The following is a 16708-nucleotide window of genomic DNA, read 5'->3' on the forward strand; positions in this document are numbered from 1 at the left end:
AACAGCCTATTGAAAAGTAGGAGAGGATAGGTGGGACATTTGGGCAGAGATAGAAAATCTGGCAAAGAGCCAGAAGCTGGCGATTCAACAGCCAGCTGCCAAGGAAGAAGCATGTTCTGGTACTGAAGGGAGGTAACTAACGGGCCGTGTGGCAGAATAAACGGGTTAGTTAAGTTATACAAGCCAGTTGGGAAATAGCCTAAGCTAAGGCCTGAGCTATAATAAATAATAATTCTCTATGTCATTACTCAGGAGCTGCTGGTCACAGGCAGTCTGGCAGTAGTCTTTTGACAGGTTTATTTCATGTGTGTTGGATTTAGCCATTGCCCTGGCTGGGGTGCAGCTCAGTGGCACAGCATTTGCCATGCCTGTGCAAAGCCCTGAGTCCACTCCTCAGCACTGCCAACAAACCCAAGATCAAGCCAGGGCTGAGAGCTCAGGCTTATAATCCTAATACTTAGGAGGGACACAGGAGGATTGCCACAAGTTTGAAGCTAACCTGGGTTACAGTGTGTGACTGTGACTTTCCCTGGAAACCTCCAAAAAGAAAAAAAAAAAAATCACTGGCCTTGTGATTCAACCACAAGTCCAGAGCCACCCCATCCCCTGAGGACAGAAGTGGGGAGGGGTGAGCTCAAAGCTCTGATGCTACACACAGATCTAAAGGAGATTTTATGATTAACAAAAATTACTCCAATCCTAGAACTTAATGTTCTAGGAATGCCTTACCAGGGGAAAACATTGTTTTACAGTTCTTACACCTGATGACCCCATCATTTCTGTAGGCTCGAGAACAGACATATGGCCTTGGCTCCTAGCATGGCCTCCTGGAGGGATTTGGGGGTACAGTTGCTTCAGTGGAACTGGGGCCGAATCCCACTTTTTTTTTTTGTTGCTGTTTTGTGACTGCAGAAAACTTTTATTTTTTATTTATTTGTTTTTTAATATTTTTATTTTCTATATTCTTTGTTTACATTCCAAATGATTTCCCCTTTCCCAGATGCCCCCTCCCCATATGTCCCATAAACCTTCTTCTCTCCATCCTTTCTCCAATCACCTCCCTCCTTTTTCTCTGTCCTTATATTCCCTTCCCATGCTAGATCAATCCTTTCCAGGATCAGGACCCTCTCCATACTTCTTCATGGGAGTCATTTGTTATGCAATTTGTGCCTTGGGTATTCAGGGCTTCTGGGCTAATTAATATCCACTTATCAGAGATTGCATTCCATGTGTATTCTTTTGTGATTGGGTTACCTCACTTAGGATGATATTTTCCAGACCAAACCATTTGCCTAAAAATTTTGTGAATTCATTGTTTCTAATTGCTGAGTAGTATTCCATTGTGTAAATATACCACATTTTCTGTATCCATTCCTCCTTTGGGGGCATCTGGGTTCTTTCCAGCTTCTGGATATTATAAATAAGGCTGCTATGAACATAATGGAGCATGTGTCTTTATTGCATGCTGGGGAATCCTTTGGGTATACGCCCAGGAGAGGTATACAAATCCCACTTCTAAGCCAGGTGTGGGGCGTGCTGTACTCTGCAAACAGAGGCAGGAGGATCACAAGTTCAAGACCACTTGGTCTCCATATTGAGTTCCAGGTCAGTCTAAAACCCCTACCCATGCCAAACTTCACCTCCGCTTTTACAGCGGGGTGGGGGTGAGGGTAGGAGTGGAGGCTCCCGGGACTCTGCTGTCCCCACACTCTCTCCGCAGCAGGCTTTTGGGGTTGCAGGTTGATCACAGATGTTCCTCCCACTCCTGCACTACCTAGGAGGTTGCTCTTGAATCCCTGTGAAGATGTCTCCGAGCCCACATTCCTACACACACACACACACACACACACACACACACACACACACCCCAACCCCGCCTGCAGCTTGCATCTTCTGAGCATGAGAGACAGAGCAGTCAGCTCGGATCTGAATTTGGATTGTCACGAACAAGCCCTGCGACTACAGATGAGTTCCAAGTTTCCAGTCTGTGTCGCTCCCCCCTCAAGAAGGTGTGGGGTCTGAGGTTCTTTGGGGTCCCTTCCAGATATTCCACGCCCTGTTCAGCAGTCTAAAGGAAGAGAGAGGCTGCCTTGAGGGTTCTAATAACTTAAAACTTTATTAGGAATAGTAGCAACATTATGAGGTCACGTGAGAAGAAGCCATGGAGCCTCAGCAGGGCTAAGGTGGGGCTGGGCTGGAGCTGGGGCTGGGGCTGGGGCAGGGCTAGGACTGGGGCTGGGGCTGGGGCTGGGGCTGGGCTGGGGCTGGGGCTGAGGCTGGGCTGGGACTCCAGGCCTGATACACCATCCTTTCCTGTCTCAGGCAGAGAGGCCAGAAACAACCAAGACCCTACAAGCAACCTGCAGAGGAGTAGACTGAGGCTCAGAACCAGCCCCCAATCCAATACAGCAGTCCAGACACTGGAAAAGATGGCTGAAACCTCCAAGAAATGGTCTCTTTCCTGGAAACATGCTCAGTCACACAGCTGGGCCCTCCCCGTGATAAACACAGCTGAGGCCTCAATGCTCGAGGCGGGGCTGAGGGCAGCCTCAGCGTTGGAGCTCTCCTTTCCACTTGCGCAGCCTCTCATCCATGGCCTGGAGTGTGGCCTCGTCCTGCAAGATACACACTGAGCTTTCTCTCCCCCACCCAGTGCCTAGCCAGGCCTAGCAGCCTTCCCCGGCTTTCTCTCACCTTCACAAAACAGAATCGGACGTAGTGGTCGAAGTCCTTCTGATGGGGCCGGCTGAAGAAGATGGAGACAGGGATGGCCACCAGGCCCTAGGGATGAGGAAGACCATGTCTGTGTATAGCCTAAGACATCAGCTCAGGGACAGACAGTAAGGCTAGGTGTGGCCCCTCCATCTCTAGTGCTGGTCAGGATATAAGCCCCAGGGCACCACACTGGGTTCCTCCCAGGGTGCCAGGAGACAGAATAGACTCTGCAGCAGAACTGGGAAGAATGACATTTGAACCTCAGAGGTTTGAGCAGACGGGCTAGGTCCTCCCTGTCAAAGAGGGAAGGCTGGGCTCAGAGATGGCAGGGCCTCCTGGAACCAGCCTGGCTTCTTTGTGCGAGTGAGTCAGCCTTGATCAGGAGTTGTGGAAAAGGTTGCGCTGGTGTCCCTTGACTGGAGCAGGTACGTGACCCGTGCAACTACACCTACGGGCCCTGGCAGGGGCCCAGCCTACCTTGTTTTTGATCATCCACTTGGCAAAGCGTCTGTCATAGGGCTCATCGGCAGCACCAGGCAGGTCGGGCATCTTGCTCTCTGGGGCAACAAAAGAGGCTGTGCTGAGTCCTCGCCGACGTTGGTACCTTCCCAAATCCTGAGTGACGTGGCCAGACCCACTCACTGAAGTCTGAGATGTCTGCAATGAGGAAGTAGCTGCCCTGGGGGACCAAGGGCTTGAGGCCCACCGACTGCAGGCTGTGGATCATGTGGTCTCGGTTTACTCGCATGGCCTGTGGCAACTGCAAAAAGTAGCTGCTGGGCTGTCCAAAGTGTTGCTGCTCCCGCTCAAAGCATTGGGCTACTGCGGCCTAGACAAGGCAGACGGACAGATGGGCTGATGGGTCAGCTATGACCTGTCTGGGGCTTTCTCTGTCACCTTCTCCGTGGGGTTTCCTGCCCTTCTCACCTGGGCCTGTGTGGGGCAGTGGAAGATGGAGTTCTGGTGCACAGTCCGCAGGTGCTTCATGATGTTATCCGGACCAATGACCCAGCCCACCTAGACCAGGACACAGTAGGGTCTCAGGACCGGAGGAGGCCTCTCTCAGCCCTCCCGCCGCCTGCGTGCTCACACTCACCTTCCAGCCAGTGGCACTGAAGCTTTTGCCTGCACTGCCGATGGTCAGGGTTCGATCCCACATGCCAGGGAGGCTGGCTACCCGAGGCCAAGAGGAGCAAACACTGAAATGGGCAAGGTGGAGGGAAGGGGCCCAGGGACAAGCAGTCTCTTAACTGAGAGTTTATCCGTTAAGCTGTTGACAGGGCCCATCCGTTTCCTGCTCCTGACAACCTCGGGAAGCAGGTGCTACTGCGTTCCTCAGAGCTCAGGGAGGGGAAGTCCCTGCCCACAGTCACACCAGGGCACAGTTCCACAGCCCTGGGGCCTGATCCCCAGGCCTACGCTGCTCCCAACCTGGGCTCAGGCCCTGCTCAGGTGTCCAGGGGATGCTACCGTTGGCCTGGCTCACCGATACTGACGTGCTGGTGCCCGTCATAGACCAGCCACTGGTAGACCTCATCAGAGATGCACAGGACATCATGCTTCTGACACAGATCAGCCACCAGCTCCAGCTCCGTCTTAGAGAATACCTGTGGGAGTCAAGGTCACGCGTGTGCAGCTGGGACTGTCCCCAAGGGCAGAGCCTGCTCAGAGTGCAGGGCCACACCAGGTCTCAGGGCTTCTCTGGACCATCTCTTTGCAATACTGGTCAGTATTGCACCTAGCTCTGTAAAACTGATTCTGTGGGATTGGCCATGTCTGGATCCCACTGCATAGAGACACATACAGTCAGTGTTTCAAAGCTACCAGGAAGTGCTGAGACACTCAGTCCACGCACCCAAGCCTTCGCACCTCTGGGAGGATTGGTCCTCAGTTTCGGGCATTCAGCCCTCCCACTTCACACAGGGAAACTGAGGACTGAGAGAGTTCATGCTCAAGTCTGGAAGGGAAAGTCTGCTTGCCGAGATCTCTGAATGGACCCCCGGTACCTTTCCCAAAGGGTTGTTGGGTGTGTTGAGGACCAGGATCTTGGTGCGAGGTGTGAACTTGCTGGCCAGTTCTGTGGGATCCAGTTGCCAATCATTGCTGTGTCCCAGTTGCCCCTTGGGAGCAGGGCTCTGCAGGAGGAGGTGGGAGGGGCAGCAGTATTTATTTTCCTGACCGCTGCTCATCTCCCTTCGCATCTGTCCCCATCTCTCTCCTCTCAGCTCTGAACTCTACCTCAGAGGACTCCCTTCCCTAACCCCATGTCTCAGGATCTAGCCCAACTCATATCTTGGGTCCCTCAAACCACCGATACCATCCAGTAAACCTTGCCAGCCTTGGCCTACCCATAACCACCCAGCATTCTTTACCGGCTTCAGGGACACGAACACAGGGCGACCTCCAGCCATCATTGTCATGGGTTCATAACAATCAAAAGCAGGTTCTATGATGATGACCTAGTTCAAGGGTCAGATTAGCTGGGGTCAGCACTGCCCTGAGCTCCTCCCTCCCACTCAGGTATCAGCTCTCACCTCGTCTCCTTCGTCCACCAGGGCCTGAAAGGCCGTGAACAAGGCCCCATAGGCACCCACAGTCACCAGCACATTCTTGAGAGGGTCCAGCTCCTGTCCCAGCAGCTTGCCAAAGAAACTTGCCAGGATCTTTGTCAGCGGTGGGTAGCCCTGCCAGGACAGCATGGTGAGGCCTCCAGGACCAGCCTGGACTGCCCCAGCTCAGCTGCAGCCAGGAAAAGTCAGCTTTCTTGGGCCGAACTGTTTCTCTCCTCTAGCCTTGGCCATGGAGTCAGACCCCGAGCTGGAATGTGAGGGAGAAGCTGACATTGTGTCTGTCTCTGTCTAAATGTTGTCCTCCCACCGCCAAAGGTGTGGTATTGTACCTATGTGTGCACACGCTTCACACACACACACACACACACACACACACACACACTAATTTTTTTCTTTTGAGGTAGGGTCCTGGAACTAGACCAGGCTGGCTTCAAACTGAGATCTGTCTGCCTCTGCCTCCTCAATTGCTGAGATTAAAAGGCATGCACCGCCATGCACAGCACAGCAGGGCAGCAGAAACCCACGCTTGCCTGCGTGCCTAAAGAGCACATTTGTGCTCACCTGACCGCCCCGCCCTCCAGCCCTGGAGCCAGATTATTTGTTGGGGAGCATTACAAAATAGAATGCCTGAGACACTGTCTCGCTCAAGGTTGTAGAGAATGGGGTGCAGAAATAGCGTGGGTTTTTTTCCTTTTTAAACAACATAACAACAACAAAACATTTATTTGGAGGGGCATGGTGGTGCACGCCATTTAATCTCAGCAATTAATTCATTAATTAATTTAATCTCAGCAAGCGTGTGCACGCATAGGTACGATACCACACCTTTGGCGGTGGGAGGACAACATTTAGGAGTGGCTCTCTCCATCTACCACGTGAGATCTAGGGACCAAGTTCATGTCATCACGTTTGGCAGCAAGTATCTGAGCTGTTCTGCTGGCCCCCACTTCTTCTGAACTCACACATGCTGACTGAACCCTGGCAGACTTGGTGCCTACAGTACTTAGTTTGAGGAAATAGTTGTCATGGTGGGAAGTCCTGGAGGCGGCAGCACGAGGCAGGTAGGCACACTGTATCAGCAGTCAGGAACCACCGAGAGACGGTGAAGGCAGGCCCCAAACACGCAGGGCGCAGCCAAGTGGCTAAATGAAAAGCTAGAACTTAAGCCAGAACCCTAGCACGCCAGATAGCAGACACAAAGATGAAAACAGGCGTGAAAAAGAAGTTCGCACACAGAGACATAACGCAATCTGTGAGGGGACAGAGATGCCTCGAGCTTCATGCATCCTCCCAAAGCATCCAGTCAAAGATGCACCTCCTGATGGAAAACTAACAGGATCAGTTTGTGATGATGATGCAGACTGAAAGAGGACTGTGTCCGAATAAAAAATGAATTAGTCAGGACAAAGCAGCCAGGGACACCGAAGTGACAGGAAGGACTGAACTGCCAGTGCTTCACCAGGCGGCCTGCCCCACCGCTGCTAGTTAGACACCGTGCCCTAGGCTCAGCTATCAAAGATGAAGGTGCCTCGCTTCTTGTGGCTTGAGCAATCTTCTGGGCTTCTCTGAGGTAGGATGCCAAGGAGCAAATCTAACTCATGGGCATTGACTACCACGTTTAAATGGAGTCAGCCTTTATTATATATATTTTAGAGAGGGTCTCAGTATGTGGCTCTGGCTGGCCTGGAACTCCCTATGTAGACCAGGGTGGCCTCAAAGGCCCTCAAGGCCCTGGGCCGGGGGACTTTAAAGGACAAAAGGCCTGAGGCTTTGAGTGGGAGAATGTCCAGGGTACACTCCTTACTGGTAGCATCAACTTACATTACATTACATACAGGATGAGTCCCTTCAAGGTAGAGACTAGTAAGCATCGCAAAGCATGTTGGGAAATTCTCTTCAGGCAATGCTGAGACTGCAGAATTTAAGAAGCACTGTTCTAGACAGCAGTGGTGGCACATGTCCCTAATCCCAGCACTTGGGAGACAGAGGCAGGTGATCTCTGAGAACTGGATGCCAACCTAGTCTATAGAGCGAGTACCAGGACAGCCAGGGCTACACAGAGAAACTCTGTCTTAAAAAACAAAAAACCAAACCAAAACAAAAATACACTGTTCTTATCCAGTGTTGGCAGCTGCCTATTGTGTGGGTCCCCACAGAGCCCCCGGGCTGTAGTCTGATGCCAACAGCAGCCTGTCTTTCCTGGGTTGGTTGAGGTACCACCTCTTCCTGGAAGCTGCCTTCCCACCACCACCTACCACTTCCTCCTTTCTCACAGCCATGAAGGCTCCTGATCTGCCTTCTGCCCTGGGACCTGTGGAGCAGGGCACAGGACTCTCAGGGACTCAGGGATGCTGAGCTGGGCTCTGTCCCATGAGCCTTGACCCTTAGGCTGTGTCAGTGCCCATTCCCCAGGACCGCCAGGAGAGGCAGGAGACTCACAAACGCCATGGTGTACTGGTTGAGCATGAAGTTCCCACTGACAGCCTGCTGAAAAGCTTGCACAGCAAAGTCTGGAGGCGAGAAGTCAGGGAAGCCCTGGCCCAAGTTCACCACATCGTACTCCTTGGACAGTCTGACAAACTCCACCCTGGCAACAAAAAGGAAGTCAGACACTGGAAGGTCACCTGTACCCCTGAGGGGTACTTGTGCCTGTTTGCAAGTCAGGGAGAACATACATGGGACGATTTAGAAAGATAACATACCACTACCTCCACATGTGTGGATCCCGTGTTTTAAGGTGACCAGGTCCTGTACGGCTTAGCCCAGGAGACTTCAAATCATTACTATGTAACAAACATTTATCCCCAAAACCGAGCGTATCTGGCAAGCCGGAGACTTTGGGTTGTTACACGACATAGGCTACGGCCTATGTCAAGCACAGACTATATGTGTCTGGGCCTGGCTCTGTGTGGTGGACGGTGTTGTGTGTCTAAGCCCTGTTGTTGTAGTACATGGCAGGACCATGGACAGGACAGAAGAGCCACAGCAGTGTGTGGTGTGTGGATCCCACAAATGGCGTGTGCTCACGAGCACGCACCGCCCCCCCCTGTGTGAATCAGCTCTATCACTATTTGATGTGGGCCCTCACAAATGTGTGGCAGTGGTTCTGTATTTTTCTGTGGCGTTGCAGGCAAGTCTTCGCTTTAACTACAGCAGTGTGCATGACCAGCCACTTAAAAGATTCATGGTCTACTGTGAGACCAGAGGACAGGTCCCTCAGGCATGGCTCCCCGGGTTCCAGCCACAAGGCACCTGGGGATCTTTGTAAAATACAAATGCTGCCCATAGGGAAGTCTAAAAGAAATGTGGCCCCCACTTTTTCTAAAGCCAAAACCCAAAATCCCTTACCCCCTCCCTTGAGATGGTGTCTCTCTTTGCATTTCAGGCTGGCCTAGAACTCAGGATGAAGCCCAGGTTGGCATCAAACTCACCATCCTCCTGCCCCTGCCTTATGAGTGCTGGGATTACAGGCATATGCATTTTATCTGTCTGTCTGTCTGTCTATTTATTTATTTATTTATTTATTTATTTATTTATTTATTTATTATTTAATCCTTTAAAATATTTAATTTTATTTATGTGTCTATGTATGTGTGAACACAAGCACATAGGTGCCACCTAGTGTGCATTCTGGGAATTGAACTCCTGTTCCTCCCACGGGCAGTAAATGCTCCTAACCAAGGAGCCATTTCTCTAGCCCTTGTTTGGTTTTGAAAAAAGAGTTTCACTGTGTAATTCTGGCTTATTTGGAACTCTCATTTTAGATGTCAAACTCAATGAGATCCCTCTGCCTCAGCTCCTGAGCTGCTGGGCACGTCTATTTGCGTTGTTTGTTGGGCTAGGTTGTTGTCCTATGTAGCCGAGGCTGGCCACTTGCCTCAGCCTCTAGACCATGGGATTATGGGTAGGTGTCACCATGCCCAGCATTGCCTCCCACCCCCAAGAGCACGGCTCCTGGGCTGCTGCTCAGGGATCTGCGCCTCCTCAGCTGGTTGACTCCAGACTCTTTCCTGCAGGTGGAGGGTTGTGTGTCTGCTTCTGCACTATGACTGCTGCTCTTGGCTGTCAACTTGACTACATCTAGAATTAACCAAAACCCAAGTGGCCGGGCACACCAGGGAGGACTTTTCCTTAGTTAAATCACTTGAGGTGGGCAGACCCACCTTTAGTCTGGGCCACACCTTTGCTGGCGGCCTACACAAGGACACAGAAGAAGGAAGCGTTTGCTCTCTGCCTGCTTGCTCTCCCCAGCAAGTCCACTCCTTCACGGCCTTGGAGCCGACTTCAGGGTTCCAGCGCGTTCTGAAGAGCTGAGACGCGAGCCTCAGGGACTGCACAGCTGTGGATTCTTGGACTTTCTTGGTGGAGGGCCATTGTTGGTTAGCTAGTCCACAGCCTAATAATCCCCATACACATTCATTCTATCAGTTCTGACCCTCCAGAAAGCCCTGATGAGTACACGCACCTCTGTAACTTTTTCAAGTATACAGCTCTGTTTATGTGTGTGCCTGGCTTAAAGTACAGAAAAGAAGGGAAATTTATGAACTCTTTCAAATACATCTCCACTGTATTCACTGTAACACTGACAACATGCACACAGTCCTTCCACATCCTAAGTGTGTTAGAGCGCTAGCCTGGAGCCCTGGGTCCCCTCCCCAGCACTGAGCAAGGAAAGATGGGCCTGTGGTCATACTTTTTTCTTCTTTTCCATTGTCATGTGTATGTGTGTGCTGATTGTGTAAATGCACATCTGCATGTGTGGGCACATGTGTGTGTGAGTGTGTGTGTGTATGTGAATATGAGTGTGTGTATGTGTGTGTGTGACTAAGGCTGATGTTAAGCACTGTTCTCCATTGTTCTTCCGCATTATTTAATGTCATGCCCAGAGCTAGTCCTGCCAGCTACTTAGCTCTGGAGATCCCTGTCTGTCTTCGAAGGCTGGCATTACAGACAGGGAGCCATGATTACCTGCCATCTACATGGGCTCTGGCCACCTGAACCCCGGTTCTCATGTTCACACAGCAAGCACCAAACCACTGGGCCATCTCCTCAGCCTCTGTATCAAACTTTCTTTTCTTCTTTTTTTTTTTTTTTAAATATTTATTTATTTATTATATGTAAGTACACTGTAGCTATCTTCAGACAGCCAGAAGAGGGCATCAGATCTCTTTACGGATGATTGTGAGCCACCATGTGGATGCTGGGATTTGAACTCATGACCTTTGGAAGAGCAGTCGGTGCTCTTACCAGCTGAGCCATCTCTCCAGCCCTGTATCACACTTTCTTAGCTTAGCTCATCCTAAAGCATCTATGAAATAAAATAAAGGCTGACCCTTAGTATTTGTGGAGAAATGGGTGACAGACCCCCTGCATCCAGGATATCCAAACTGGCAGAAGAGCCAGTCTCTTAGCATATCATTCGCATATGATCCCATTGCTTAGCATAGCATTTGCATGCGATCCAAGCCCTCTTCTCACATCCTTTTCTTTTTTTTCTTTTTTTTTTTTTTTTTTTGGTTTTTTGGATTTGTTTTTTTCGAGACAGGGTTTCTCTGTGTAGCCCTGACTGTCCTGGAACTCACTCTGTAGACCAGTCTGGCCTCAAACTCAGAAATCCGCCTGCCTCTGCCTCCCAGAGTGCTGGGATTACAGGCGTGCGCCACCAACGCCCGGCCTTTTCTTTTTCCCTATGCTGGGCATGAATCTGAGAGCCTTGCCCATGTTATGCAGGCCTGGTGGGTTCGTCCCTGCCTTCCCACATAGCTCCTCTCTAGAATACTCAGGGCCAGTCACTGGATGTGCCGTGTAAACAGCACATGTGACTGAGGGCAAAAAGAACTGTATGTGCTCAGTAAGGATGTACATATATGTATGTGTGTACAGAATGTGTGTGTGTGTGTGTGTGTTTGGTACATGGACCCATGACCATGCATGTAGAACCCAGAGGAGGTGGGCAAGAATCCTGACCTATGACTTTCCTATTCCTTAGATATCAGGTCTCTCCCTAACCTAGTAGGATGCTGAAGAGCGCAGTCAGTCCTGGCAGCCCTCCTGTTTCTGTTTTCTACAGTACTGGGATTACAATGAGACATGGCTATGCCCAGCTTTTCAAAAATAGTATGTGCTAGGATTCGAACCTAGGTGGGTACTCCAGGATGCCACAGGTCCTCGTACCGCAGGCATGGAGGGTCAGTTATCATCCACGGGAGCCATGACCTGCTGCCTGATCTAGTCATTGCTAGTCCACAAGACCCTTCAGGGAGAGAAAGCTATTTCCAGTTTGTACCAGTGGCTCCTGGCCAGCCAAGTGGGGGGCACACAAAGATTTGAGGCTAGCCCATTATCTTGCCTCTCCTGTGCTGTCACACACATTCTGGGTACACTGAATTACTACAAGTCAGAGATTGTCAGCCCATGGGAGAAAGGACACCCAGACGCATCCCCAGCCGGTCAGCTCACCAGGGGTTGTGATCGATCCCGTCCAGCCTTCGAGCCTGCAGCCGTTTGGCCATGGTGAGCTGGGTACAGAGAAGGGAAGTCCAGTGTGAGAATCTTCCAGCTGTAGCGTGTGAGCAACCTCTGACAGCTGCTTTAAGGCCATAGCCCCACCCTCCAATTTCTGGAAATGGGTGGAGTCCCAGGCTCAGGTGGCTAAGCTAGCTGCGACCTGTTTTCCCAGCCTACCCTGGCTGACTCCTCGAATGGCTCCAACACCCTTCCAACTTCTACCACCCACCTAAAGGAGGCTGTGAGAGGGCAGTCCACCAGTCTTGACTCTGTATGTCTTGAGACAGAGCCCTGAAGGCCAGGCTACAGGTGACCCCGGAAAGACTGAGGGCTGGGAAGAGGGGTGTGAAGGGAGGGTGGTCCAGGAACAATGGGCACTTGCACTGGCAAAGGTCTTCCCAGGTTTGCAGATACACTCAGGATGGAGGATGTGACTGGGCTCCCTGTACAGAAGAGAGCTTGCAGGGGGCAGAGGGGCTGATGCAAGGCCACACAACAGGACTCAGGACTGCTGCCTTCAGGCCAGCTTCGAGCTCTGGTGAGGGGGTTTCTCACTCAGGCCCAGGAGGAGGCAAAGCTAGGTCACTCCCATGCTCGGAGGCCAATGGAAAATCGTGATGGTCGGTCAAGATCTACTGAGTCCCCATAGCACGCACAAGGCACAGGAGGGCAAAAGGCACACAGAGACTCGGAGAAGCTACTACAGACCCTGTCACAGTGCTTGTGCCAACAATCTTGGCACCAGGCCCTGACCTGGAGAAGCCTTGGGCCATGTGTGGTGAGTAAGTCTTCCTAGCAGTCTGCACACAGCATCTTTGCCAGTTCTGTGCCCCAACCTTCTGCTGAGTCCTGGATGACATTGTGTCTAGCACTCACAGTGTCAACTGCTGAGCTCAGAAGACGGTGGTCCTGAGACTACATCATTACATCCAAAAGGTCAGGGCTGATTTTTGTTAATAAGTTGATCAGCAAATATTTTACTTTTTCCCCTTTACTTATTATTTTATTATTTTTCTATTTATTTTTCTATCTATCTACCTATCTATCTATCTATCTCTATCTATCTATCTATTTATTTATTTATTTATTTATTTATAATGCATTGATGTGAGGTTGACAAATCCCTTACAACTGGAGTTATAGACAGTTGTGAACTGTCATGTGGGTCCTGGGAATTGAACCTGGGTTGTCTGGAAGAACAGCTAGAGCTCTTTTTTTTTTTTTTTTTTTTTTTTGTTGTTGTTGTTTTTCTTGGTTTTTTGGATTTTTTTTTTCCAGACAGGTTTTCTCTGCATAGCCCTGGCTGTCCTGGAACTCACTCTGTAGACCAGGCTGGCCTCGAACTCAGAGATCCGCCTGCCTCTGCCTCCCAGAGTGCTGGGATTACAGGCATGCGCAACCATCACCCCAATTTTTGAGACAAGCTCTCACTATGTACCCCTGGCTAGCCTGGAACTCACTATGTAAACAAGGACTAGCCTTTACCTCATAGAAATCCTCCTGCTTCTGCCATAAATATTTGAACATCTTTTTCAAATTTTATAAAATAAATTTTCTTTGATTTTTTTTTTTTTTTTTTTTTTTTTTTTTTTTTGGAGACAGGCTTCTTTCTTTCTGTTTAGCCTAGGCTGAACCAAACTTGTGGCAATCCTCCTGCCTCAGTCTCCCAAGTCGTGGGATTACAGGTATGAGCCATCAAGCTTGGATAAATATTTTACTAACAAAAGTTACTAAAAAAAGTTTTTTTGTTTTGTTTTTTTGGAGACAGGTTTTCTCTGTGTAGCCCTAGCTGTCCTGGAACTCAACTCTGTAGACCAGGCTGGCCTCGAACTCAGAAATCCGCCTGCCTCTGCCTCCCAAGTGCTGGGATTAAAGGTGTGCATCACCACTGCCCGGCTACTTTTGTTGTTGTTACTGTGTTCTGAGATGGGTCTCACTTTGTAGTCCTGGCTGGTCTGGACATCGACCTGAGGTTCCAGATGGCCTTGAGCCCACAGCAGTGCTCTAGCCTCTGCCAAGCCTGTCATTGCAAGTGCTGGAATTCCAGATGTGAACCACTATCCAGCTAAATATTTTATTCTTATGATTAAAAAATATAGGAGACAATCACAATGTAAAAGAATGGTTAGTGATAGACTATACTAATATCCATAAAACGGGCTCAGAATAGGATGTGCTAAGTGTTACAAGTTTTATTTATTTAATTTATTTTGAGGCAGGGTTTCTCTGTGTAACCCTGGCTGTCCTGGAACTTGCACTGTAGACCAGTCCTCAGCCTCAAAAGTGCTGGGATTAAAGGTGTGTGACTGTTGTTGCTGCCGCTGCTGCTGCCGCCACAGCCACCACCAGCTACACTACACATATTTAAAAAACAAAACAAAACAAAAAACCCTAGGATGTGGGCAGGTGTATAGTGGCCTCGCCTGCTGTGAGACTTGGGTTCAATCCCCAGCACTGCATAATCAGGCATAATGGCACATACTGTAATCCCAGCTTTTAGGGCGGGGAAGTAGGAGGTTCAGAGGGTCATGTACACAGTGAGTTTGAGGCTAGCCTGTGCTACATGACACCATGCATTTAATAAATGACCAGGAATCCCCTCATCTGTAGGTATCCATCATGCACACTCTGCTTGCACCTTGTAGGGATGACACTGTCGGAAGGGTGTGGCCCAGGTGCTTGCAGAGACTCCTCTCTCTTTCTGTTTTTCTGCTTCCCAGTTTTTGTCTGCTTCTGTTTGGTAATGTGTACAGACATCGCATCATTTGATTGGTTGGATTTTAGATTTTTTTTTTAAAGTTATAGCTCATTTATTTTCTGGGGGATACACATGCTACAGCGTGTGTGGCGGTTGGTCAGAGGACAGCTTGCAGAAGTTCATCCTTAGTTCCCACTATGTGAGTCCCAGGCATCCAGCTCATGTGATCGAGGCTGGTGGCAGGTACCTTCAGCTGGTGAGCCCTCTTCTCCAGCCTGACTGCTGTATTTCTGGCTCTTTTTCTGCTTTTGATTGATTCTAACGGGTGCACTTCACAATGCCTCTTTTCTGAGTTTGCGCCTCTGTTTAACTTACAGCTTCAAGGGCATGTCTCCAGGTGCTGGCAGCAGAGCCCCTCCCTGTGACAACAGTGGGAAGCCAGGAGCACCAGGCAGCTATTTGCCCGGGGATGTGAGGGGGTGGGGTAGGGGAGAATATGAATGAGGTGAATGAAGGGCAGGTTGAAGAGGCCAGACAGTGGGGGTGTGAGAGTGTGGAGGGACAGAGGCCGGCACAGGGAAGTTAGGCTGGGTGGGGAGGGTGCAGGGCAGGAGGGCACAGACTTACAGATGAACAGAAGTGAGTGGAGTCAAATGGCCTTGAGAAGGAGAGAGAACTAACTGCCATTCCACAAATTTGGGGTACTCAAGAGGTGGCCTTTGCGAAAGGCAGAGGATACAGATAAATCAGGGAACAGTGCTGTTCTCAAGCTGTGTACACCACAATCAGGCAACCAAGATGTGTTGTGCACCCACTCTGTACTACGAGCTGGGCACTGGGCTAGCCAGGGGCAGGCAGCAGCCGACACACAAGCATGCAGTGCTAAGCTCCAGATGAGAGGGCAGGACCAAGGGGACGACAAGCCAGCTGCAGGCTAGAAAGGCTCTGGAGAGCAGAGCGCGCTCATGCACAGCTTTGAAGGCAGGACCAAGCCAGACCCCCAGGACCCTCTCCCCCGGGGCTGAAACACAGCAGGGTGCATGCAGGACTTACAGACTGATACAAGCACCGGCTGAGTGATGTTCCAGCCTCCTTCCTTCCCCAGAGTGGACACGCCAGGTACACGGAGAGGCCTGCGGCACTCCTGAGCATGCCTCCCAGATCCACAGGTACTGCGGGCTTCCCCTCCGGGGTTCAGAAGGGCAGACAGCCTAGGCCAGACAGTGGCTCCAAGCCAGCGTCAGAGTCCCACACAGTTCTAACAGCAACAACAACAACAGCAACAAATCACTGTGCACTGCACTGCTGCCAGGCACTTTATTGCCTGACTCGCCTCAGTCACACTTGATGACCCTTTAAAGTTCAAATCACCTGCAGGGGCAAAAGACCCAGGAGAAGGTCACTGATAGATGTTAGCAACACAGCGTAAAGCCAGACTCCTGCTCCAATTCTGGAAACACACATGCGCGTCCTCCACACCCACACTCACACGCACGCGCCCAGCATTCCTGCTTGGCGTAATGAACCTAACCTGGATCCCATCTTTGGACTGTTCCACATGGAACTGAAGAACCTGTTAAATGACTCCAGAGAGCGAGAGCTCACAAACTCACACTGACAGAAACTACATAAATAAAATCTAAAGGAAAGGAAAAGGCTGGGGAGCAGCTATGTAGTGGTGCATGTCTGTAATCCCAGCCCTTGATAGGCAGAGGCAGGAGGATCACCACCAAGTTCTAGTCCAGCTTGAGCTGTAGAATAAGATCTGTCTTTAAAAACAAACAAACAAACAAACCAAAGAACAAACAAAAAACAAGCCAAGGCAAAACCAAGAAGCCAGCAGTACAACACAGAACCTGCCGACTCTGAGGAGGGTACGCCACATCACCCAATTTCAAAACCCACTACAGAGCAAAGCTGAGGGGACCAAAAAACTAATATCAGCAATAAACCCAAAGGAACAATATCAACCAACTGGACCCCCCAGAGCTCCCAGGGACTAAACCACCAACCAAAGAGTACACATGGAGGGACCCATGGCCCCAGATACATATATGTACAGAGGATGGCCTTGTTGGACATCAGTAGAAGAGGCCCTTAGTCCTGTGAAGGTTTGATGCCCCAGCCTAGGGGGATGTTAGAGCAGAGAGGTGGGAGTGGGGGAGTGGGTGGAGGACCACCCTCATAGAGGGAAAGGGGATGGGGGAGAGAGGTGATA

The 16708-nt window shown here is 50.4% G+C and overlaps 1 protein-coding gene across 6 annotated transcripts in view; it reads right to left on the reverse strand.

Moving 5' to 3' along the window:
- Positions 1-2090: 2090 nt before the first annotated feature.
- The window catches only part of Kyat1 (kynurenine aminotransferase 1), a 24194-nt gene continuing 9576 nt past the window's right edge, over positions 2091-16708 (reverse strand). For 2 of the 6 annotated variants that reach the window (XM_052182064.1, XM_052182060.1), the window contains 12 exons: positions 11745-11803; positions 7725-7872; positions 5250-5399; positions 5088-5174; positions 4722-4850; positions 4202-4322; positions 3812-3888; positions 3643-3732; positions 3358-3544; positions 3193-3272; positions 2695-2781; positions 2091-2615 (listed from right to left, as the gene is read on the reverse strand). In XM_052182064.1, coding sequence (XP_052038024.1) covers positions 2550-2615; positions 2695-2781; positions 3193-3272; positions 3358-3544; positions 3643-3732; positions 3812-3888; positions 4202-4322; positions 4722-4850; positions 5088-5174; positions 5250-5399; positions 7725-7872; positions 11745-11797 — 1275 coding nt within the window. In that variant the 5' untranslated portion in view covers positions 11798-11803 and the 3' untranslated portion in view covers positions 2091-2549. Of the gene's footprint in view, positions 2616-2694; positions 2782-3192; positions 3273-3357; positions 3545-3642; positions 3733-3811; positions 3889-4201; positions 4323-4721; positions 4851-5087; positions 5175-5249; positions 5400-7724; positions 7873-9448; positions 9682-11744; positions 11804-15543; positions 15749-16708 lie in introns of those variants that run through there. The other 4 variants (XM_052182061.1, XM_052182062.1, XM_052182059.1 and 1 more) reach the window with 3 other exon arrangements.

Source organism: Apodemus sylvaticus, chromosome 5 (genome assembly GCF_947179515.1).
Source record: "Apodemus sylvaticus chromosome 5, mApoSyl1.1, whole genome shotgun sequence".
Taxonomy (NCBI): domain Eukaryota; kingdom Metazoa; phylum Chordata; class Mammalia; order Rodentia; family Muridae; genus Apodemus; species Apodemus sylvaticus.